This window comes from Halyomorpha halys, unplaced genomic scaffold (assembly GCF_000696795.3).
Source record: "Halyomorpha halys isolate HHAL.00 unplaced genomic scaffold, Hhal_1.1 Scaffold173.1, whole genome shotgun sequence".
Taxonomy (NCBI): Eukaryota; Metazoa; Arthropoda; class Insecta; order Hemiptera; family Pentatomidae; genus Halyomorpha; species Halyomorpha halys.
In genome coordinates this window covers 1184279-1209326 of record NW_027108878.1, presented here as the reverse complement: position 1 = coordinate 1209326, position 25048 = coordinate 1184279, and the positions used below count along the sequence as shown (strand labels likewise).

The following is a 25048-nucleotide window of genomic DNA, read 5'->3' as shown; positions in this document are numbered from 1 at the left end:
TTATTTAATCATAAGTAACTGTTGAATTTTAATACAAATTTGTAGCAATTAGTTGCAAGAGAATCTAAATTATATAAAATGAAACTAATTTTTTTAAAATTATCTTTTAATTAAATCAATTAAATTTTTGGTCTCAAGAAGTTAGCCAATTTAAATTTTTTTATATTATCTATGCATAATGCATAACATTTATCCAAAAAGCAGGATAACAATACCTGTTCCAGCTTTGCCTGGTTCTGATAATTAACTTATCTTATTTCTCCAAAAAATATGTAAATAATAATAATTCCTTCCATGATTATAATTAACAAAAACACAAGGCTCACATTAAATAGTCTTATTACTGTTTTAATTTTATCTTTCACCACACCTGGACCATTCTCCTTTTATAATCAACAAATACATTGAAACTTCTCAATAATACATACATAAAATTGATAACACTATATCATATAAATATATTATAATTAAAACAAATGCAGTACGATAATTATTAAATTTTTAATAGATAATTTATTACCTATGAGGCCACGATGTAAATTGTAGGTGAACAACAACTCGAGATGTCTTTCCATCAGAAACAGAAATTATTCTTTCAATCCAGTGTGTCTTATTATTTTGACTTTGAAATGACACTTTGATTTTACCAAGAATTAAATCTTCCATCTTATTCACAGGCCAGTATATTTCTTGGTTCATCTAAATAAATAAAATACAAAGAGCATTCATTTATATAATGATGAAAATTTCACAACTAACAACATACCTGAGAATCAGAAAGAAGACAGACAACAAGCTCAACGTGTTGTTCTATGACCATAGTCCAGAAATCAGAATAAGTGGATGTTAATGGTGCCTGTGTCATAATAAAATTCGGAGCGTATGATCTCAATTCCTTAAAATAAACAGAAAAATAGAACTTTAAATAATAATAAATATACTTATCAAATACTTAAATTGAATGACAACTGCTCTCAAAAACATATTTTCATAGTCAAACCCAACTAAAAGTTGAATTTAATATGAAAAATATAGGGAGAATGTTAATATGTACCATGTTCCAGACTTACTAATATTAGTTCGATAAATTTCATTTATATTTTTAAAGTTTATCATGGATTAACCTTTGTAATACCCGAGGGTCTCTAATGACCCCACTCCATAAGCACTTTTTACAAGAAAACTAATGAAAAAATCCCCTAATTTTTGAGTTCTGCAAATCTTTTTTCATAAAACTGTCTTGAACAACATGAGTAAGTTTCCATTAAATTTACAGGGACACCACCACATTATATGTTTCCTTTTTTCCAAATAAAAATACGGATGGGTTCCCTACGGGACACCCATGGTATATGCTGTGTATAGATTTCAATGGAATTATTTAGAATCACCATGACTGTTTGCGTTGAGGAACCAGTTAATCAGTTTTCTGTGCAGTAAGGTCAATAAAAGCAACTGAGAACCTGTTACAAAGATGTAGTGTTCAAATTAACTTTTTTCAGAGGCTTTTATTCAGAGCAATAATGTCTGGGATATGGTTTTCCCATATTTTGGCGTTGATGATATGTGTACTAAACAAAAGAGGGAAAACGGATAAACCAGCTCCAATTCAAAAGCTGATTGACTTTTTCACATTTTACAGCCAAATGCTGTAATACACGATTTCATGTAACCATAGATAAGCAGTTAGTTCCATTTACAGGAAACGCACTGTTTAGATTTTAAAGGAAACTCAAACCAGCAAAGAATAGGATAAATGTTTAGGTGGTGTGTAACAGTTACACAGCACACTGGAAAAACCAGCAAGTGCACAACGAAGGTAGCAGTAAACACACTTCCAAGAGGCAAACCAGCAGATGGCCAATTGTTTTGTTTATGAACTGGATCGATATAACAGCAGTAAATGGATTTTTCCTATGGGAAAAGATTCATCCTGGGTGGAAACAAGGGTACATACAAAAATAGCATTAGTTTCTGTTGACTCTTAGTAACATAGTTGAATCAGCCATAATGAGAGGACTGAATGACCCATCATTTCTGAACACTCACTTTAAAAAGAGTCTAGAAATGATGAAGCATGTCTTGGAACACTCATTGGGAAAATGACTCAGAACCATGGTGTGACCGACCATAAAACTGGAAAGGGATAATAAATTACATTTTTTTTTTTAAATATTTTAAAAATCTTTTAATTTTAATTTTTATTTATTATGGATAAATAATGGATTTTAAATCCTTTCCTTATGTTTATTTATCCATTTATTCTCACTATCAAGATGGAATGTTGATACTAGGATTGATAAAAGTAATAAGAAATGCAAAAATTCTACTTAGGTCCTAAAAGGTCCACAGTATTATGTGTTTGTTTTAGAGTGTGGTATAATAACTGATTACCTTTCACAAATATAAATGTCATAAATATTACATTACCACATGAATAAATTTCTATGAACATATAAAAAAAAGTAATATAATTTCAAAAATAAGTAAATTACTAATCTAATCCCACAAGCTAGAAAAATTTCAATCTAACACAAACACATTATAAAATTAAATCCAATAGCATAACATAAACTTACAAATTAAATTAAGGACAATGTTATTTATGAAAAAACAATGCTAATGCTAACTAATTTTATAAACAGATATTAAATTTATCTTTCAGGTCATTACTAATAATTGTAATAATAAGCAAAGTATTAATACCCTTGCATGTGAAGCATTTATATAGTCATCTTTTGTTGAGGGTAATTCAACCCTGGTACAATCATATGGTAGAATATCTGGAAATCTGTTTTTCATAGGATAACATCTAGCAACAGAAATAATCTGCTTGTGAGCTTCTTTGTCCTGCAACAGTAATTTTTAAATAATTATGGTTAGTAAAAAAAATAACTACTTTAAAAGGAAACAGTAGACTGCAGTAATCTAAAAGATAGTAAACAAGATGGCCAAAATGAAACATAAAATAGTACAAAACTATTTAATGTTTGCTGATTTTTTGATCTACTTTGTAGACCTTCTTCACGGACAAACTAGAATTGATAAAGTACATAAATTTCGCACACAGGTAGTACAAAGAGCCATAAAAAATTGTTATTGTTGTAATTATAAATATTTTTAAAATCGAGTTATTATAGTATACCTGTAATTCCTGAAGTTCATTCCATTTAATATCTAAAGGGGTAGGACCATTAAGAGTTTTAGAATTCAAACCTTCAACGAACTTTTCGAATTTTTCAACTTCCTGTACAAATTGCGATAAAACTTCTGGGTCCGAAAATGGGTCTTTCAGAGGAGTTTTGCTCGGTGAGGGTCTTTCTAGCTTATCTAGACTACTAGTACTTCCATTCTTGGTGCTCTACAAACAGACAATTTATGAATTAATATGTTAAACATGCTCTTGGTTTTGAGATCCAACATAAAAAAATTGTATTGATGGGCAAAATACCATTATTTTTTCTGTACTCTTGTATACTCATATTTCTTAATTTAAAAACAATTTTTCAAACTTGCTTCATCTCTAAATATCAAATAACAAGTCAACAATATTAAAAAAAAAAAAAAAAGGAAACAAGGTCATACATCCCAACTAAGCGTTAAAAGAATTAAATAAAGATACTGGAATTTATATTTTTGTAATTTTAGTACATTTAAGAAATAGTTAAAATTTTCAATACTTATTGAACAAATTTACCAAAAAAAGACCAAACATATATTTACAGCCCAATGCCTTCTAAACCTAATGTTTTTCTAAGTTGATCTTAAATAAATATCAAAAAACAATATGCTACTCTGCCACTCAAAGACATAGTAATAAAACCACTTCTGGCTAATAAATATTTTAAACTGAAATAAGAATGAAGCTTTAGGAATAGCTACCAAAGGTGGTAAAAAATACCAATATCCCAACTTGATAGGCCTTCGAATGGTGGACATTCACTTTTTACTGAACACAAAGTTCTTCAGAGATATATTACAAGGGATATATTATAACATATAGCTAAAGGTACTGTACAACTTGGGGGATATTAATGACACTAAGCTCAGAGGACTTTCCTGGACTCGGACAAGAACCAATCCAGAATTATTCTTAGTGGATGATAGTTAGGCCAAACCTGAGGTTGGCGAATGGTATGCTGGAAATTCAAGAACCTACTTGGTGCATATGGAAGTTACAGATGACAGCAGTGGCAAAAAGTAAAACATAATTTAAATTATATTATTGATGATATTAGTTGATAAATAAAATAAAAAGGGAAGAAAATAACAATCCATAGAAGTAAAAAGGTTATTAAGGATAACATAGTAATTTTCAAAATAAACATTTTTTTAACAAGCATTTAATTAAACTTTAGCAGTAATGAGTTTAAGAGTTTATAGTGCAAAATGAAATAACACTATATTTCCAATTTTTTTCTAGTAATCCGGTTTTTAATAGTATATTTTCCTAACATAAAGAAATAAAATAAAATCAATTGAGGAAAACTATATTAGACAAGGAACAAGAAAATTAGGTATTAATAATTTACATATTCTTCCATCAGATTGGTTATTCTTAAATGAATTTAGAATGAGGTCACGTAGATGAGCTAATATTTTTGGTACTATGAATGATTTAGAAATATGAAAGTGGAATTCAGAAACAAATACTTATAATGATAATTTTATAAGAACTTAATACAGAGATATAATACAATTTTTTTTGAGTAGTGATTATAAAAACATTTTTTTATTATTATTAAGGCAAACATTGAATTGCTACACCCTAAGTGCTTAAAAAGAGTAACTAAGGGATTTTTGTTCATTAGGGTAGCTATCTTGGTTTCATCCTTTGTCATTAAATAACAGAAAAAAACATCTTTAACACCATACATTGTTAAATGGAATTAACTCTTGTATTAGTTAAATACTCAAACTTAGGGAGGATGCACGGATTATCCTAAAGTTTACTAAACTACTATTGGTAGAGATAGGAGGTGAATATTAATTAAAAGGTTTGCCATGAAATAAAAGTTAACCCTTCCTGGCCAGATTTGAACTGAGTACTACCTCAATTAGCTCATCCCTCATATCTATACTGAATTACAGACATCTAGCTTTTTAAGGAATGTGAGCTTTAGGGGTGAGAAAATCAATTATATATACAAATAATGTTGTGAGGAATTATTTCATTAAATCACTAATATTTACTTTCAATTAGTAGTGACATTTTATAAGGTTAGTGTGAATAAAAAGATAAGTAAATAATTATTATATTTTTTAAATAAATAAAAACAGTAAGTAGGTTTAGTGATTATATTTTTCTATATTCGTCATTCCTAATTTGCTGAAGATAACCCATTATTTATAATGGTGTGTGCGTGCTTGTTTGTGTAAACTATACGTACTGTGTACGCTTGTATAAAATATATACTAATTAGTAAATACTATTTATTATGTAAAGTCTGTTAAGTCAAATATTGATGATATCATGCACCTAGATGGTAACTACTAAAATCAAAAAATGTTTTGTTCGTAAGAGCAAATATTTGGCAAAGGCCAAGTTATACATAGTAACTCCCAGAATGTTTACTCTAACACATGTTGCTGATAGAACATCTACTGTGTCTAGCGGTTTGGTCTGATACTTGATGGTGAGATGTGCTTTAAGAAGAAAGAGGTCCAGTTGTCAAAATTTCTGATGTTTGAAATTTTGTGTTCTGCATTTTTCATTCTGGTTGTAGAAAATATTGAAATATTTCTTTTTTTTTCAAGCTTATAACACCGATTTCATTTATAAATGAGTGGTACTAACTATTGTTTAGAGCAAGCTAATTAAAAGTTCCTGAATAAGCATCATCAAAGACTCTTTATTTAACATAATGGAGAAGGTATGTAAGTTAAGAGGAGGAATTTGAAAAAAATAAATAAATAAAAAATAGCAATCCAGTCAATAGTTATTATTCACATTGAACATATCTTTTTTTAATAATTTTATTTCTGAGTTATTAAATATAACACTACAATGACAGTCCAATCACTGTTAATCAAACAAGTTCATGAAATCTAAAAGAAGAACATTTTGATGGGTCATACTAGGAAAAGGAAAGAAATGGAAAAAACTTTTTTTTTTTTCTGTTATAGCATGTTTGTTTATTATTGCTAAGCATCCGTATAATGGTTATTATATATTCTATATAAAGATATATATATTACATATCACAAATTCAGCTTTGTATTATTTTGACCTTAATTCCCTATTTTTTAATTGGGACCTTCAGTAGTCCAGAATATTTAATAACTTGAGACAAATTTATTTCGAAAAAATGCTGAGTAATTTTTATCTTGTAATGGTTGTCTACATACTTTTGTAATTTATCAGTTTTATTTAAAACAACACCAGGAATTTTCATGAAATTTGGTTTTATGCAATAAACAAAAACGTACCAAATTTTATTTCTATAAATAATTCAATATGAAAACATAATGATAAACTGACTTAGTAAAATTAGATAAGATAACAAAAACATTCAAAAATAGATAAGATAACAAAAAGCATTCATGTCCAATAACCATCTGATACTAACAAAGTGATGCATTAAACAGTATACAGTTGGGAAACGGGAGAGGAGAGAGGCAGAATATTAAAAAATATTAAACAAAAATGAAAATTTCTTAAAATGTTAGTTTATATTTGAATGATCCAACTACAAAACTGAGATTCTCCATTTTAGCAAATTTTATACCAAATATGAAAAACCTCTAATTACAATAAAAGAAGTTTTTAAATTTCCAAAAATGTACTTTTGTATGACTACAAGCAAAATGCAAGTTTAAAAACCTTCTTAGAGGTTTTTCATGTTTCCTTTGCTTAAAATTTGCTGAAGTAGAGAATGTGGGTTTTGCAATTAGAAAATATATTTGTATTATTTGTAAAGTCAGAATTTTTTCAATATAATAAATATTGCTGAAAAGGAGCAGTTAATTTATTTACATTACTAAAATAACTTTTTGGGTTACTACAATTCCCATTACCGTTTTAATATTAGCTTAAAACACACATTAATTATTAGTCAGAAAAGATATGGACCTGCTGTCTTAGGGCATTAGAACCTTTCTGACTGGGCCAATCACCCGCCAGGAAGTAACTATGCGATTCATAGAAATCATAATAGCCTCGGAACTGGACTGACAAATGGAAAAACGACATGGCAGCAACGATGCTTCTCAGAGACTGAAATGTGTGGACCAAGTGGTTAGAGGTTCCACCACGCTGAAAGGCACTTAAGGAGGATGAGAAAGAAGAAGAAGGTAAAAAAGATAAATATAATACAATCGTTTTAAAATAATATCAGTATGGGTGTTTAAACAATCTAAATTTTTTTAGCTATCTGTGAAATGTGATTTCATACAATAATAAATTATTTAAAACTAAATTAGTAATTGTAATTAGAGCAAAACTTTAATGTTGAAGCATAGGCCAATTTGAATACATAATCAGTTCTATCGATTATTGATGGAACAAGGAAAACTTCCAAGGATTAATTATTCAGGACCCACTAACCCAGAAACCAGTTGTTTTCATTCTGCAATTGTCAGCTTAAACCTGCCACTTTGATATAGTCTAATTATACCATTTTTGGTACAAACCAATTGGGTAATTCAACTAAAAAACTGAATTACGATAAATAACTAATAAACTGAACATTGACTATAAAACAAATACTTTTGCTTCCAAGAATACCCATAACAAGGTGTTCAAAGGGCCAATGCCAAAAACTCTGTTTTTGTTGATTCTAGTAATACTTTTATGATCATCTCTAGTTGATATTATCATTATTTTAAATGTCAATCATCAAATGTTCATAATATATTTATTTACTTTAAAAAATGCTAACAAATCCAACTGCAAGATAATCTTTGCTAGCCAACAAACCACAAATTTTTTAGACTTTTTGGTTTTTTACCTGCAGCTCCAAATCAGTAACTCACAATGGGAAAGTCATGGAATAATAAATTAAAAAGCATGAAATTCTGCATTGAGCGAGTACAAAAACTTAATTCAGTTAAGTGGTTTAAACTAAATACAATGCTGTCTTGTAAATGCAGGACATATTCTGTCTACAAATTTTCTCAGGATATAGCTCCAATGCTTCTTCGACCAACTCACCGGCCATGATAAAATTGCTTTTGTAATGAGATAATAATGGTAATGGTATGGTAATGAGATATGCTTTTGTAATGAGATACAACAAAACTTTTTAGGTCCAAACTTGTAAATATTTTTATAACTTACTGCCTGTAAGTGAGTTGTACCAGGAGTGATACAGTATTTTGAATCAAAATGAATGTGTAAGTAATATTCACTACTAACACAAAATTTAATTATCTACAATTTTTATTCAAAAGATTTTTAATTTAGAAAAGCCTTTTCTAAAATACAGAAGTTTTAATGGTACTACTTTGAATTTCTTGACAAACTTGGTAAAAATTGTTTTTCTTGCATAATTGATTACGACCATACATTTGGCCTGAATTTATTTTAAGCACTCATTCATCACATAATTTAATCCTTTTTAATTTATTACACCATAACTATTACAGTATGACCTACCTTTAAGCAATTATAGGTAAACAATAAAAAAAGTCTTAAAATTTAGAAGTTCCTTGGATATTAAAAGCTCTCCTGAAGTCAGATTTGTTAGCATTACTGATTTTTTAAGTATCTGTACCTCAAAATACAAATAAAAACTACAATCTCACCTTTTGCAACATAGATCCCTTTTTTGGCACTGACCTAACTGGCCTAAAACCTAACATGTAAGAAATTTTACAGCAAATTATACTGAAGCAAAGAAAATGAATCTTTAACAAAACTAATGCCCACAAACGCACAGGTATATTTTATGTTAATTAATGAAACCTTTATTATAGAAAAAGTAGAAGAGGGAGGGACCTTCAAAAACAAAAATTAAGGGAAAATAAAAAAAGAAATTTAAAATGCAACATATAATTTCTCTAAAATTACAAAAAACATACTACATGGATATAAAATTATGTTGTTACCATAGTTTTAAATCCTATACCTGTTTAGTACTTTCAACCTTATCAGAAGAAACCACAGAAGTGTTAGGTTTCGGTTCAATTGACAAGTTCGCCATCTTTTCCTGGGAAGAATCCAATAGTGAATTGCTCAGTTGTGGCTGAAGAGGAGGAGTATCAGTCATAGAAAAATCTAGACCAGTCAAGAGATCTAAATTTGAGGGTTGTTTATTCACAATTTCTGGAGTTGTAGGTTGAGAACCCTGTGCCTGAGGTTGTTGACAATATGTCATAGTTAATGCCTGATTACCATCAGCTTGCATATATGTCATTGAGTTTGGCTGTAATGGCTGAGGTGTTTCTACCGTTGTTACTTCTGTAGCATTGAGGTTGACTGTTGAATACTGATAGCCATATGGTTGTGTATAGTAATGTGGATATTGAGATGGTACAGTACTAGCTGTATATTGTGAGGCATAAGTAAGCCCCTCTGGGGTGACACTTGAAGAATTAGTTTCGAGAGTAGACTTTCCTCCAGCATTACTATAATGTGAAGTATCAGTTCCAGGAGTTGCTTGGAACTGCATGTTTGGATAGGTGTTAGTGTAATTCTGGTAATACTGAGAATAATCATTCATTGAAGATGGCATGGTTTGTGGCATAGTCTGCTGAAGATAACCACCATCAGCAACGTATCCATAATGCTGTGGTATTTGACTTACTGGATTTAAAGTCTGATTCAGAGGCAGGGTAGCAGCTGGCTGGCTAGGGTCAGTAGTAACAGTACTTAGTGGATTAAATGCCTGACCAAGTTGGTTAACAGGAGCCATCTGTTGCTCACCCACGTATGGAATGCTCTGTTGAGCCAAACCTGTGCCATAAACATTATTTGTTGCAGTCTGATTAGGATTATTATAGGCCAAAATGTTTGCATTGTAACCATAATTCTGTTGGGGCCACTGCTGAGCATTGTACTGGTACAGGTTTTGATAAGCATCATAGCTCATAGGAGTTTGGTAGCTGCTTTGAGGAGTGTATGTGTTGTTGGGAAGTGAGGTGGCAGCGACATTAGGGGTATAAGCACTTTTAGGAGGCTCAGGATTGTATTGTTGAGACTTCACTTGAGAAGCTGCCAACTGGTTCGAAATAGAAGTAGGTTGCTGTTGAACATCTAAGGCCTGATAATTCTGAGCAGCCATAACCTGCTGTATAGGTTGCTGTAGGTACTGACTATCAGTTGGCTGATATGAGGCAGTTGTTGCTGCAGCATACTGTCCATCCTGACTTGAACTATACTGGTTGGTCAGAGTACTACTTTGCTCATACTGACCATAACCTGCAGAGCTCATTGCAGTTTGAGGATAACCATAAGGAGTTGCAGATGGAATGCTAGGAACATAGCCTTTTTGTGAAGGGTTGTCCATATTTACTCCTGCAGTTAAACTTGGGTATTGCAAATTTTCCAAATCAGGATTAGCCATATTTTGATAATTATAGGGCACTGGATATCCTTCAGAATAATCAGAACCATAATTAGCTTGAGAGTAAGTGCCATATCCTGGTCCTGTACTATATGATGGGTAATCTTGTTTAGTTGAGGTGCCTTCAGATCCCAGGGGAGCAGGGCGCACACTTGGCAACCAGGACTGCTGACTGTCAACTCCTGTCTGTCCTGAATAATAACTAGCCGCTGCAGCAGCACTGGCAGCTCTTTCTGCATCTTTTCTGCTTTTAAGATAATCTTTAAGCTTTAAAGTTGTTGAGGGATTGGTATCTAAATTTTGATCTAGCTTTTTATTGTTCTGAGCTAAAATGGTGTCCCTCTCTTCCTGCTGAACCTTACATGTGCCTTTTACTCGTTGAAGAAGCTTTGTTAAATTGGTTTCTAATTTTCTATAAAACTCTAGACCTTTATTAGATTTCGTAATGAGATCCTCATAGGCATCATAAGAGGAGATAAGAGCTGACAACATCATTTCCCTCTGCCTCATTATCTCTGTAACGGCTTTGCGTGTAGGTGCATATTTGGCATAAGCATCAGTTAAAGCAGGAAGGATCTTCTCTTGAGCAGAAAGATTTTGTTCGATTAAAGAAACCTAAAACAAAAAAATGTGTTAAATCTAAAACATTGACAAACCTAATAATATTGTTTTCAGGACCTAAATATGAAAACCTATAAAATAATGAATAACCAAATTGTTTGGTCTAACAAAAGTTAATGAGTTATTTAATAAAAAACACTTATCCACAAAATTAAAACTTTTCCCCTCTCAAAAATATGTGCACACTCAGAATAAAATAGTACAGTAAAATTCTCATTAAACCTACTACTTATCAATATTCCTATGGGTTATCCGAATTTGTGAGAAAAAAAATAATGACAGAGAAAAGGAAGTAGATAGACTTTATAATCATGAAAAAAAAAAAGAAGAAAAAGAGAGAAACAGAGATTTTGCATTTAAACATTTGGTAAAGGTTGAAAAACAAAAGAAACTAATTTGAATAATATTTTGGTGTCAATGTTGTACATTAGAAATGTTTTGTTTTTTTAAAATGTTTTCATATGCCTAATTAAACCTATAATACTTTATAAAATAAAAGTGTTATTATACATTTCTATTAATATTTCCCTTTAAAGTATCAATACTTTGGATTCCAATATCATAATGGTCTAGAGTCCCAGTCCTGAAGTGGTTGCTTAACAGAGGTTCTCCTGTATGAATTTAAACGATTGAGATTTACTTGGTTAATTTTTTTTTTCAGAGACTGCAAAAATACATTTATCTACAAAGAAATAAACCCAAGATGAAGATCAATGTTTGTATGTTAAAAATTTTCAATTTTTTTTTCCCCATAAAGGTCCTTAATTTCTGCATTGGTTTTTATGCAGCACTGACTTCCTTCTTTGGTTGGACCGTATATTCTTCTCTAAATATTTCTCTCCCATGTACTCAGCAACCTCTCCTGCTGCTTTGTTAGGGTCCATGCCTCGCTACTCTACATGACAACGGGATGTATTATTGTTTTATATACCCTTATTTTAAGGGTTCGAGATATCTCTCTATTTTGAAATACCTTTCGGAGCGACAAGTAACATTTATTTCCATTCCCAATTCTTGTCCTTATTTCCTCCTCTATCTTGTTATCTTTGGTTAAAATTGTACCAAGATATTTAAACTCATCTACAGTTTCAAAACTACTTCCTCCTCGTAAAAGACAACCACTTGCAAGGGTATATTTCATTTTGCTTTTGTTCAATATGAGCCTTACCTTCTTAGCTGCCTATTCACATTCCGTAACTGTCTTTAAGAGCGAATTTTGACTCTTTCCTGTTATGACCACATTGTCAACATATGCTAGGCATTGAGTCATATTGCTATATATACACCCTTTGTCCTTTATTTTGGTTGTCCTCATAACGCTCTCAAGTACCATGTTAAATAATAGCACGGATAGTGGATTCCTGTTTGACTCCTTTTTGGATGCCGAAGTCTTTGGAAACTTTCCCCTGAACCTGTACTACACCTCTGCTATTTTGCAGGGTCATCCTCACCAGCCTAATAAGATTTATAGGACAATCTATAATCTTTAAGTTTCCATAGATCTCATTTCTTTCTAAACTATCATATGTCTACTTATAATCTATGAACAGATGGTGTAAAGTAATACTCTACTCATTGCACTTCTCTACCATGTTCTTGATTGTGAATATATGGTCAATAGTTGATTTCCCAGAGCAGAATCCACTTTGAGACATGCCTATAACTTCTTCCGATGTTTTCATTAACCTTTTCAATAACAGGACAGATAACACTTTATACATCGTCCAGAGTAATGTAATTCCCCAGTAATTTTGACATTCTAGTTTATCATCTTTTTTTGTGTATCTGAAAAATTACCATCTTGTACCATTCATTAGGCATTTCTTCCTTGAACCAGATTTCCAGAATGAGATCATGAATCTCCCGATACAGCCTCTCTCCTCCATATTTAAGCATCTCAGCTGGGATCCCATCAAATCCTTCCAGTGATGCCCCTCCAAACCCAATTCCACTAAATCAGTTTTAATGCAATCCTCCCATCTATGTTTCGGTCTACCCCTCGAACGTTTAACTGTTGGTTCAGTATTTATTAACATTTTAGCAATCCGCTCGTTATTAAGCCCTACAACCTTACATGCCCATCTTACAAGCCGTAATGCTATAGCTTGAATTATATTTACCGGGTGTAAGTCCCTTAATTCAGCGTTGTGTAATCTTCCAAATTATCCCATTAATTCAACCTTTTTTGGTCCGAATATTTTCCATAATACTTTTTTTTTTAAAACCTTAAGACGCTGTTTATCCCTTAGTGTAATAGGCCACGTCTCACATCATAAATAAATAAAGGTTTTGTAAATTCTAATTTTTAAATTTTTCGATAGAAGGCGCGAACTAAGCAGTTTTGAAATTGAAAAATAGCAAGCAATTCAACCTAGCTTATTTCCTCATCAATTTCGTTTTTTTCTAGTTACTGTAGAACCTAAATACTTAAACCTATCTACCTGTTCAAACGTATTTCCTCCTATATCTATATCACTTGCTATCTATATTGCTTGCATTTCTACTGCTATCCATGTATTTTGTTTCATCCGTATTTATTTCAAGACCTAGTTCCTTGCTGTAGTTTATTAGCATGGTTGTATTTAGTTCTATAGATTCTTTGTTATCACCCAATAATACCAAATCATCTGCATACCCAAGCACCAGTATTTTACCACCTAAAGTTAAACCGTTTTCGGTATTCATCACACTTTTAATGATGTATTCTAGTGCTAGATTAAATAAGATAGGTGATACAGAATCACCTTGTTTTAAACCCGACCGGACCTGGAATTTCTCAGAATAATGATTACCGATTCATACCTTATTATACATTTCAGTCATACACATCCATACGAGATTTACTAACTTTCTATTATTCTTTAACTCATTTAAAATGTCTTCTAACTTCCTCTGGCGGTTCTAGGTCTGCATCATCCTCTATTATTTCTAGAACTTCTTGAAGGTTTACCTAGTTGGGGTTGAGTAGTTCGCTGAAATGATCTCTCAGTGATTACTTCTCTACCTCCCAGTTCAGCTCCATCCCTATCTTTGCAGAATGATGTTCATGGTTGGAATCCTTTTCTAAGCATCTTTAGTCTTTTGTAGAAGTTTCTACTATTTTTACCCTCGAAATCATCTATTATTGCCCTTTTTCTCTCTGCATATAGTTATTTAGTTCTTTCCCTCTGTTTTACATATTTTTCTGTTGCTAACCTGGTTCTTCTCTGAATCATCCTCATGAACACCTTTTCCTTTAATCCACAGAATTTAGGCTCTCCTGGTAAACCAGTGGCTGTTCTTATTCCTCTCTTCTCCTATGATTTCTTTAGCAGCCCTTAGAACAGCTCTCTTTATTATTTCCCATTTATTTTAGATGCTTTCCTCCTCTTCCTGTTATCCACTTCCTTAATATTCCTTCACTTTTCTTTCATATTTTTTTGGACGTCTAGCCTTTTTAAGGCATTTATTTTATACATATTTTTATGTTACATACACTCGATAATACAGTATTCCAATTATAGTAAATAAATACAAATAAACGATTTACAAACAGTTTAGGCACTTAGATTATAATGTAAGAAAATGATGATAGATATTTGGAAATCATGAGAATTTCGAAAAAAAGTGTTTTTTTTTCAAGCAAGACATAATTGTTAATGAATTTATCTTTTGATTTTATTCAAGTTTTAATTGCACCAATCGCCTGACGATATAAAAATTTGCAGCTGTTTAAAAATACAACATTAATTAAGCAGAACTAAGTTAACAATTTTTTTTTTGTTTTTCATTGATATATCTATAACTATTGTAACGTAAATTTGTTTTGATCTTCTAGTGAATCAAATTTTTCTGCATTGCTATACAATGTGTACCTAAAATCTATAACACAGGTGTTTTCTCTTATTTCTGACTCGTTATAGTTCCTCACTAAAGAATTTATACTACCAAAAATAACCTTGAATTTATATTCCATTCTTTTTTTATTTTATTTTTATATAAGGACTACTGCCTCATATTATCTATAAAAACCACTCTAAGTGTGAAGCTACAAAAAAGTATAAAAGAAAAACAGTAATGAGTTGAGAGAATAAGAAAATTAAATATAAATTTTGTGACTTACATATTTATTGTGTTTCTGCATTTCCTTCTCAAAAATATCTTCCTTCCTTTCATCTATTCGGGTGACTAGCTGAGCTGTAATATCATCACTACAGACCGATTCTCTAAGCTGAGATGCCAACATAGCTCTTTGCTTTCTCATTTCAGCAACTTTGTCCACTAACATAATTACTTCTTTGATTGTTGGATCATCTTTCACTGTAAAAAGTTATATACATTTTCTAAACTCAAATAAAGACAAATAAAAAGGAAGACTAAACTCAAAGGATGAATATAATATAGGGACAAAGTGGGATAGTAGTAGGGTATTTTCATTGAAGTCATTGGTTAACACAAACGTCCAATTAATTATTATGAGAGATAGTTGACCATGGATGACGTACGAGGAGAAGATGATTGGGGGTGCGGTCAAAGTGAAACACAAATAAGTTGGTGTAATCTATTTAATTGTGCCAACGTTTCGGCTTGAGTTTCTAGCCTTTTTCAGGGCTAAGAACAGAACAAGATAACAACCACATTAAGTATAGAAAATAAAAAAGAACGTATAAACAGAATAACATAAAATGAATAATTTTACAAAATAGAATTAATAAAATGAAGTGATGAGAGAGGAAATGTGAGGAAATAAAGCATTGTATAACTTCATTTTTACTTCTTTCTTAACTTCATTTTTACTTCTTTTCTTGAATTATTTCGATATTATATTATTCTACACCTCCTTATAACTTCATTTTTATTTCATTTCCTTAAATATGTTATTTTACCCACTTTTTCAATTACCTATGAATAAATTTTATTTCCCGCTTCTCTCATCCCTTCATTTTAATTATTCTATTTTGTAAAATTATTCATTTTATGTTATTCTGTTTATACTTTCTTTTTTTATTTTCTATACTTACTGTAGTTGTTATCTTGTTCTGTTCTTAGCCCTGAAGAAGGCTAGAAACTCTAGTCGAAACGTTGCCACAATTAAATAAGTTACACCAACTTATTTGTTTCACTTTGATCGCACCCCCAACCATCTTCTCCTCGTCCAATTAATTCATTTAATATGTATTAAATAAAATTTGAAGGAGTAATGTATCATATAAAACATCAGTATTGCATGTGAGATTAATAAAATTTGAGTGAATAAAATAAAAATACATTAATCAGTAAATTTGTTGTAAGTTAGCGAAGAGTAATTGGAACACAACACTAAATATATAGTGCAAGTTAATTTTTGATAATAATTATTGAAAAATCCATTCCAGGATCAAAGGAAACATCCTATGTTTAGAAATCGAAATAATTCAGCAAATATCAGACAAATGACTCAATTTTGAAATTTTTTTCTAAAATAAAAAGAAACAGATTTACTAAAAAGAAAACAATAAGGATAGAATGCTATAAAAAAATATATCATGCAAATTAGCCAAGTTGCTCCAAAGAGATACTCAAATCCCCATTTCCCTTCTCTCTCTGGAATCTCATGACTACATTTCATATAAAGAAGTTTTAGTAAGCCAATAATAAATAAGTATGCCAGTATTCATTGAAATCTGCCAGATCGTTCATTATTAATGATGACTCCACTTCCAAAGGGATAAGATTTACAGTAAATAAGAACCATAAGTACCAATTTATCAAAATTGACCAAGTCATCCTAAAGTTCTGATAATTTCTTTTCATTGTGGCTATTTAACGAGAGGGTTCTTCATTAAAATTATCATATAAAATTAAAAAATAATACTTTGATAATTTGATGAAAATTACATAGCATCCTTCCATGTTTCTTTTTAAATTGGTTTTAAAATAACTTGGTAGGTGACCAATTGAGTAACAAAATATAACACAGTTGTAATAGAAGAAAATATATCATTCTGAAAAAAAATAAATATAACTTACAATTCAATGAATCCAAGCCTGGAAGATTGCTTGCAATATCATTTAAAGGTTGCTGTAAAACTCTAAGATTTTCAATATGCTGTGTCATCGCTTTGTGGAGGGTTTCATTTGATTCTGCAGCTTTCTTATGAGCTTCCATATATTTGTTGGCTTCACGAGTGAGATCTGTCGCAACTATCGAAGGAGGGCGAGGACCCATTATTTCTTGATATTCTTTTTCAGAAACTTCTTCAATCTAATGCATTTCATAAAGGTAAAAAAATAATAATTTGTACTAATAGATATGAGAAATACATTAAACAAACTATAAAAATAAAAATAATAACCTTTATAAGTTCCATAACTTCCTTTAGCATTCCATCCACATCGTGGTAAGCATCACTAAGCTTATCCATAGCAGCAATAAGGTTCTGGATAGCATCTGGTTTTGCACTGAGCGCAGCACAACGATCAACTACCTCCTAAAGATAATATTTAATTCTAGGTATAAAAAATACATGATTGGCCAAAATGGCAAAGTTAAAAGCCAATGTACCAATAGTTTTATGAATATGTATGCTGGTATATACATAAACACAAATATATACAAATTCAAATGGTTTATTTGTGTAATTATATAAGAAAATAACAAATATACAAATTTTCTTTATTATTGTAAAACCATCATGAACAATTAATACAGCTTGGATTAAAATATTTAAATATTAAAAACTTGCCTGTGGTAAAACAGGAGAATCAAGGTGGATTTTCAAATATTCTAGCTGAAGGCTAGACATATAGCTAACGATTTCTTCATCTTTGGCATCTATCATTCCATTAATTTTTCTAAGTAATTTTGCTTTTTCTTCGCTGCAATGAAAAACAGAAAAAGACTAAACAATGAATTGAATAGCATAAAAGATCAGAAAATGGCAACAAACACATTTATTTTTTTTTGCAAAATTTATTGTTAACATTAACAGATTTCAAATCTGTCAGTTAAAATCTGATTTATTTAGTATCTATTTTTACTTCAAGGTCTCTTTATACATTTTTAGCAATTCCACCCATTATTATTTTTCACATCTTCGACACAAATAATGTTCTGTATTTATTTAATTTTTATTTTAACAATTTATACTTTAAATTAAAAATTAAAATCTGTACCGCTACAACCTATGAAGAGGTTCAGTACTTTGTAAAGGAGTACCGTTACTAAACCAACGGTTGTGCAAGGATTTGTTAAGAATCACACTCGGCCACCAGATTTTTACTAATTTATAACCAGATTTTAACAATTTATACTTTAAAAATGAAAAATATTCCACACATTAACTTTTTGGTCAAAAGGTGTGCCTAGATTGCTTGATAAACTTATTAATTATAGTATATATTTATTTAAGATTTGTCATAATTATTCAATTATATCACAGATTATTCAATTATAATAAGACCTTACAGATATTAAAGATTATTCAACTCAACATTGACATAAAAAGTTTAATCAAAATTTTAGAGCCATTTTTAAGAACAACCGTTTCTATAGATTGGCACTTTCCATTAAACGATTTTATCGATAAATTTGCTGTCACAATCCAGGTAAACAATCGCCTTAAACATGTAATTTCAGTTTTGTATGATTTTTCATTTTTGAGTTAGGTAGACTACACACACTGACCATTCCACGAATTTGGTTATTAGGACTTAGAGGACCTCAAAACATCAATTTAATTTGAGAACACGAAAACGAACTTTTTCACCATTGCAATACTGTTATTTACTACATATCTCACATAGAGGTAAGTGAAATGAAAAAATAAATGAAACAAGTGAACACAATAAAAATATAATTCTGAAAATGGTAACGTATAACAGATGTATCTTAAGTAAATAAATACCAGAATTAATAAATTAAAAAAATAAATATATAGTTTACCTATATAATGAAGACACTTCGTGGGCCTTCATGGGGACAAGTCTTGCAAAAATATCAGGCCCTGAAATTTCAGGGTCATTAACAGAAAAAGGAATGCCTTTAACTAAAGAAGCTCCTTTGATAGGTGGTAATGTATCTAATTCTGGAATGTCTTCATGATAAATAAAATCATTTTCATTTTTAGCAGCTTTCCGTTTACCTTCCACAACATCTCTTGTAAAAATTAAAGCTTCATTAACTATCTGTCAAGAAAAAAAATATATACCAGATATTAACATAACATAACATAAAAAGAAAAAAAATTAAACTACAAAAATTTCAAAGATACAGAAGAATATCAACTTTTTCTAAGAATAAATAATTATATTGTCAAATTTTGCAAATAATTCATATTTTTGAATGAATACTTTCGTAGTTATGAGAGAAAGATATAAGGATAACTAGAACATAAAATTACTCATAGAGGGATTTAAATTACAAGTACGTATTATAGGTAATTTATAAATCAATGACAGAAGATGAAGAATTTTAGAAATATATGAAGTAATTTCCTTCAAAAAAAGGAGCAAGGTGAGAATACTTAATTGATCAGTAAAATTTTGAAGAAATATTATTATTCTGCTGATCAATAATCAATTCAAGATAGGAAATACCTGAAATTTCATGACACTAAATATTAAAAAGGAAAGAACAGATATCTTTCATTTCATTATTGTTAAGTAAATGCAACTAAGAACATAATAGATGGGTTTAATTTAGTTCAAACTGCATATGTTGGCAAGTTCTAGAAAGGACTTAACCTTATGAGTAGTTATTTAAATTAAGGATTAAGGTTTAGTTTGTAAAAAAAGAAATTAGGGGTCAAAAGGTATTATAGGATTGGTAAGAAAGTAATATCAGTTTTTTGTGTGAAATAAAACTCAATTTTTTTTGTACAAAAAACTGAACTTCAATCAGCCAAATATTCTGCGGTCTATTCAATGACCTTTTGTCATCTTTCCAGTAACTTAATGATCCCGGGCTCATAGAACTTCTGGTCCTAATCAGCATCAGCAAAAATTCAACCATTTACAAATTGCTAAAGATGGGTGAGGCCTCCCACTGAAGTGGAGGAACATTCCTTTGTGGTTTGTCAATTCTGGACTTTTCTCTTTGATTGCTTCCTCCAATTTCATAAGCTGTTGTTAATAAATGTTTCAGTTCTATGTTTGGTTATTTGGAAGCAGTTCGATATATATATAGCACCTTTGTAATCTTGGACCATGAGCTTTTTCAATTACCATTATTGTAGACGATCCATTTTTCATTCCCAGTCATAATTTGTTAAAAAAAAGGGTTGGTTGCATTATTTTTGCAATGTGTATCATAAATATTTATTCAGTGTGTCAGGTGAATTTCTTTCAACTTGAGCAGAACCCAAACTGGAGCTTCTCACTAAGTCACAATAGTCTAAATTATATGATTTTCAATGTTTGTGAATGATAGATATATTTAACTACTTGCAATCTCTTGTACAATCATATAATGATTTTAACTTGAGAAGGTTGAACAGAACATCGGTCATCAATCAGAGAAAAATCTCCAGAACAAAATTTTTTTAACCACTTCTGACTAATCTGTTCAGTTAAACAATCAACAGCATAAACTTCACATATCTCTTCATGAGCCTCATCCGCTTTCTTGTCTTTATGAAAACAAAAAATTAAATATGTCAAAAATTCTTATTTTTACACTCCATGTTAAAACTGACCGCTGTAAACAAAGTAACACGGACTTTATTTCAACAGCGACCTAAAGGTATTGACTACCAAACTTCAAAAGAAATAAATTACAACATTAACAAAAGGATAATAATAATAATGTGAATCGCTACAACTCATGAGGGGTCGGAGGTTCAGTAATTTGTAAGGAAGTACTGTTGGGTAACAATGGTTACACAAGATGATTTTTTTTTTAAATTTACGTTCAACAGCCAGATTTTTCCAAAATTAAAGATACCTACTTCAGAGGCTGAGTAGAACCCATAAGGGTTGACTCACATCAACAGTAATAGAATAAATAATTATCTGCCACAGGCGGATTCAAACTTAGATCCTTGAAGTAGCATATCTCCTTAACCACTTTATTAGTGCCATCCTGCTTACCTGATAAAAGAATAACAAAGCAAACATACCACTATCTACTAGTGCAAACCGAGATTACTTTCTTGCCAACCATATATGTAAGGCAGGCCCAACAACAAGAGGGCGTTCCACTGTAAATTTGTTCAAAGATTGAGGGAATAAGTGAGAATGTTCATTAATATTTAAAACAAAAAAATCTTTCCCAGCTAGCATTTCTTTTTCTGAGCATGAATAAAAAAAATCTTTATTCTGACACTTTATAGACTAGATATCTTTTTACAAGACCATATTTATAATCTATTCAGTTGTAAAATTATCAGTATAAAATAATTCTACTAAACTTACCTCTCCTTGATCAATGTTTTTTGAGAGTTTTATGGCTTCATTAAGTTTATCTAAAGCACCTTGAAAGTACGCGATTCTTTCACCCATCTTTTGCTGTTCTTCTGATTGCATACCTTGGTACAGAAGCGATATACAACAGTAATATGAAACTTTGAATTTCATGAATCTTTTCCAACTTTTGAAAATTTTAGAGCCGACAATGTCTATAATGGCAGGGTCCTCAGGAGAACCTTGCAGGAGTGCATTGAGAGCTAAATTGTAGTAATCAACTATCTGGGCAGCGACCTTAGCTGTAAGAAAAAAAAATTAAAAATAGATGAAATAACAAAACAGAGTTCAGATTTTAAAAAAAATATTTTGTATTCACCATTAATTGTCGCTTTTCTGTTATCTGTCATACTTTTCTCAAGGATACATTCTTGAGCTTGAGCAAGACAGAGCTGATACATGAACTGCATTAAATCAGGAGAGCAATCTAAACCTTGTGGTTGAGGATAACTATCTTTCAAATGCTGAAATGAAAATAAAAAGTCAGTCCAACACCTCGTCGTTGAAAATTTAGGAAAAAATGAGGGAGTGAAGTATTAGGGAGTGAGATTTCAAATTTTTTTTTTTTAATAACTGTCATTGTTTAACCATGGAAGTAAAAACCTTTAGCATTTCCCATTGAAAAATAAGAGTTTAGTGAAAGTATTACTTTAAAACCCTCCTGTTTTTTTTTTTTATTGAGGGAGTGAAATGGTAATAGACCACAGGATAGTTCCCTCAAAAAGACTGCCTCTGCAAAATCGAAGGAAGCGACTGATCATCGGCTTGGTGGCCTAGAATAATCCAAAGGGCTACCCACTACCGTCCTTTCCCATTTCAGCCATCTAGCCATGCTCTGTGAGAGAGTGAAGGAAAAACATCTGGTCCTAGTTTTTATTTTATATCTTTTTACTGACTACAATAAAAAAATGAGGCATATTTTTTTAATGGAATTCTCCCGTAATAACAGACTAAATCAGTTGGTGAATTGAGACAAACAATAAATTGTAGATCGAATATGAATTTTTAAAGTGCCTAGCCTAGAGGGTCGGACCTAGTGAACGAGTGAAATACAGATTACAATACAGAGGCCCTTTGTGGCTGATGGAGTTAGAGGGCCTTTGACTTCTTAGAACAGTTCTGGTGCTATTGCACACAGGATACCAGATTTCATATAAGCCATCAAGGACAAAAATCCTACAGAAAAAAAGAAACCAATGGGTTTACCAGTTCAAGGGATAATATTTAACTTATCTTTTTTTTCTTTTAAGACTTTGATTGATGCTTTTAAATATTGATTCCCAAACACATTATATTTCCCTCTATCATAAATGGACAAGATAAGGACATCTGAAACATTTAATCTGTCGCCATTTTGAAACTAATCAATAGATGGCCAAGGCAAGTTCTGAGAATCATTGTGTAATGATATGTGACTTTGATACAAATATAAAAAAAAATTATCCCTCTAGTTTCTGAGAAAAGCCAAAGACAGCAGAGTAAATCAATAAAGGACTGAAATTATGGCAATAATAAATAAGTTTTACTTATTTTTGTTCCACACTTTTACTTTTAATGCAAAACTTTATTTTTTTTCTTGGTTGATTATGATGGTTCATTATTGAAATAATACACCAAAACGAAAAAATTCTAGGTTCTTAAGAGCTAAAAGTAAGTCTATGAATAGCAATCAGAGTCATCAACTACAAATATCATTGAAATAATAAATGAATTATCTACCTGAAAAGCCCAGGCTGCACATTGGAAATGAGTACATGCCATTTTCAGCCCTTCAGGTGTTGTTCTGTCATCACCAGCACCAAGTAATGAATGAAGAGCTCCTATATTATAAAGCATATTTACCATTTCAAATTTAACATCAGATGTTGTACAAACAATACCACCATAAGCATCTTTCCTACAAAAAAAAAGAAACAAGAATTGAAACTAGTTTAACAATATAATTACAAGAACATTTAAGAAAAATAATCATAAAAAATAAAAAAAAAAAAAAAAAAAATAACAATAATTCATATGTTGCATGAATTATAGAAGTCCAAATGGTCCAATACCAAATTATATTAAAGGACCAAACTAAATGGAACTAAAACAAACTTTTTTCTCAAGACCCATGACACAATAAAAATAAGTAACGATTCAGAGGGAGGAGGAGAAAAAAGGAAGGGAGGGAGACGAGATGGTGATGGGCTGTACTTTAGATGATTAGTGATGGGCCATTCAACGATTTTTGAAATACTGTTTCGATCATTCTGTTCAACATGGGGTACTGGTATTTTTTTGGTTCCAAACTAACCCAATAGTCTACTTATACCAGTTCTTATTCTGTCTTGTTCCCAACCAATTATTTAAATTTAGTGGGACCATGGAAACTTTATTTCAAAATTCTGATTATTGTTTGACTGAACTGTAGAATTAATGTTTTATTTTAATATTTTTTAAAAATACCTTTTCACTCATATTAATACTAAATTGAATAAAATAAATAATAATTATAATTTTTCTACTAAAGCAACAACTTACAACACATTAGCTGGCAACTAGTAAGTTTGCATTCTTGCCTAAAAGTTATCTTGTATTTTTACTCGTAGTGTGTGCCCTAGACAAAATCGCTATAAGCTAACTCATAGTTGCAAGTCAACATGTTAAACAAGAAAAATCTAACTTCCATCATTACTTTGAAAACATCCGACAAAACTAGTAAATTTTTTTTTTTTTTTTTTTTTTTTTATATGTTTAACATAAAACTCGCTATTGGACTCATTTAACAAAACTAACTTCCAGAGGCAACTTTCTAATTATCAAAATAAAATATTGATATTCCATTTTTAAATTTTGTATACATAGTAAATTTTTTTTTTTTTTTTTTTTTTTATAAAAATATCATATACCTATTTTTAATCAATCAATTGGCCCATAGATAACCTTGAATAAGGACAAAATAGAAAACTAATATCTGACCTTATTTTGTTACAATTACATTTTTGGTGTAAATTTGATTTCTTAACATGCCTAGATTTCAAAAATGGTTCATACAGTTAGGCCCAAATTTGAAGAGAAGTCAAGGACTAGAATACTTAATACTATTCATTACATCCCTTTATTTCACTGAATTTTGTTAATACTTAGTACTATTACACAGTATTAAAACAATGTAAAGTTACTAGTTTATATTGATGAGTCTACCTACCATAGCTAGGAGGAATACAAAATGGGAACTGTTTCAAAACCTAAAAAAAAAAATTTTCATACACAGTGCCATCTTTAAAACTACCAACAGCACTAGAAAATCTGAAGATCATTTAAGGAAGAGTAAATTTGCTAAAATATGAGCTCTAATAGAACTGTTTACGTCCAATAGTTTCCAATAGACTCCTCAAGTGCTTTGTAAGTCCAAAATAGCATCTGTTGGCCTTCATAAGACGCTAGCTTGTTTCCAGGGTGATCCTGTTATTGCTGCTGACTACTGAGCCTAAATAGGTGAACTGGTCAACACATTCAAACGT

At 30.7% G+C, this 25048-nt stretch overlaps 1 protein-coding gene across 2 annotated transcripts in view; it reads right to left on the bottom strand.

Moving 5' to 3' along the window:
- Nucleotides 1-25048, bottom strand: part of mop (myopic) — a 34610-nt gene that overhangs the window by 6988 nt on the left and 2574 nt on the right. For both annotated transcript variants that reach the window (XM_014417958.3, XM_014417959.3), the window contains 13 exons: nt 23265-23442; nt 21865-22009; nt 21498-21787; nt 19030-19271; nt 17831-17963; nt 17441-17575; nt 17115-17349; nt 15229-15425; nt 9069-11120; nt 3146-3361; nt 2707-2850; nt 767-895; nt 521-699 (listed from right to left, as the gene is read on the bottom strand). In XM_014417958.3, coding sequence (XP_014273444.1) covers nt 521-699; nt 767-895; nt 2707-2850; nt 3146-3361; nt 9069-11120; nt 15229-15425; nt 17115-17349; nt 17441-17575; nt 17831-17963; nt 19030-19271; nt 21498-21787; nt 21865-22009; nt 23265-23442 — 4275 coding nt within the window. The remainder of the gene's footprint in view (nt 1-520; nt 700-766; nt 896-2706; nt 2851-3145; nt 3362-9068; nt 11121-15228; nt 15426-17114; nt 17350-17440; nt 17576-17830; nt 17964-19029; nt 19272-21497; nt 21788-21864; nt 22010-23264; nt 23443-25048) is intronic.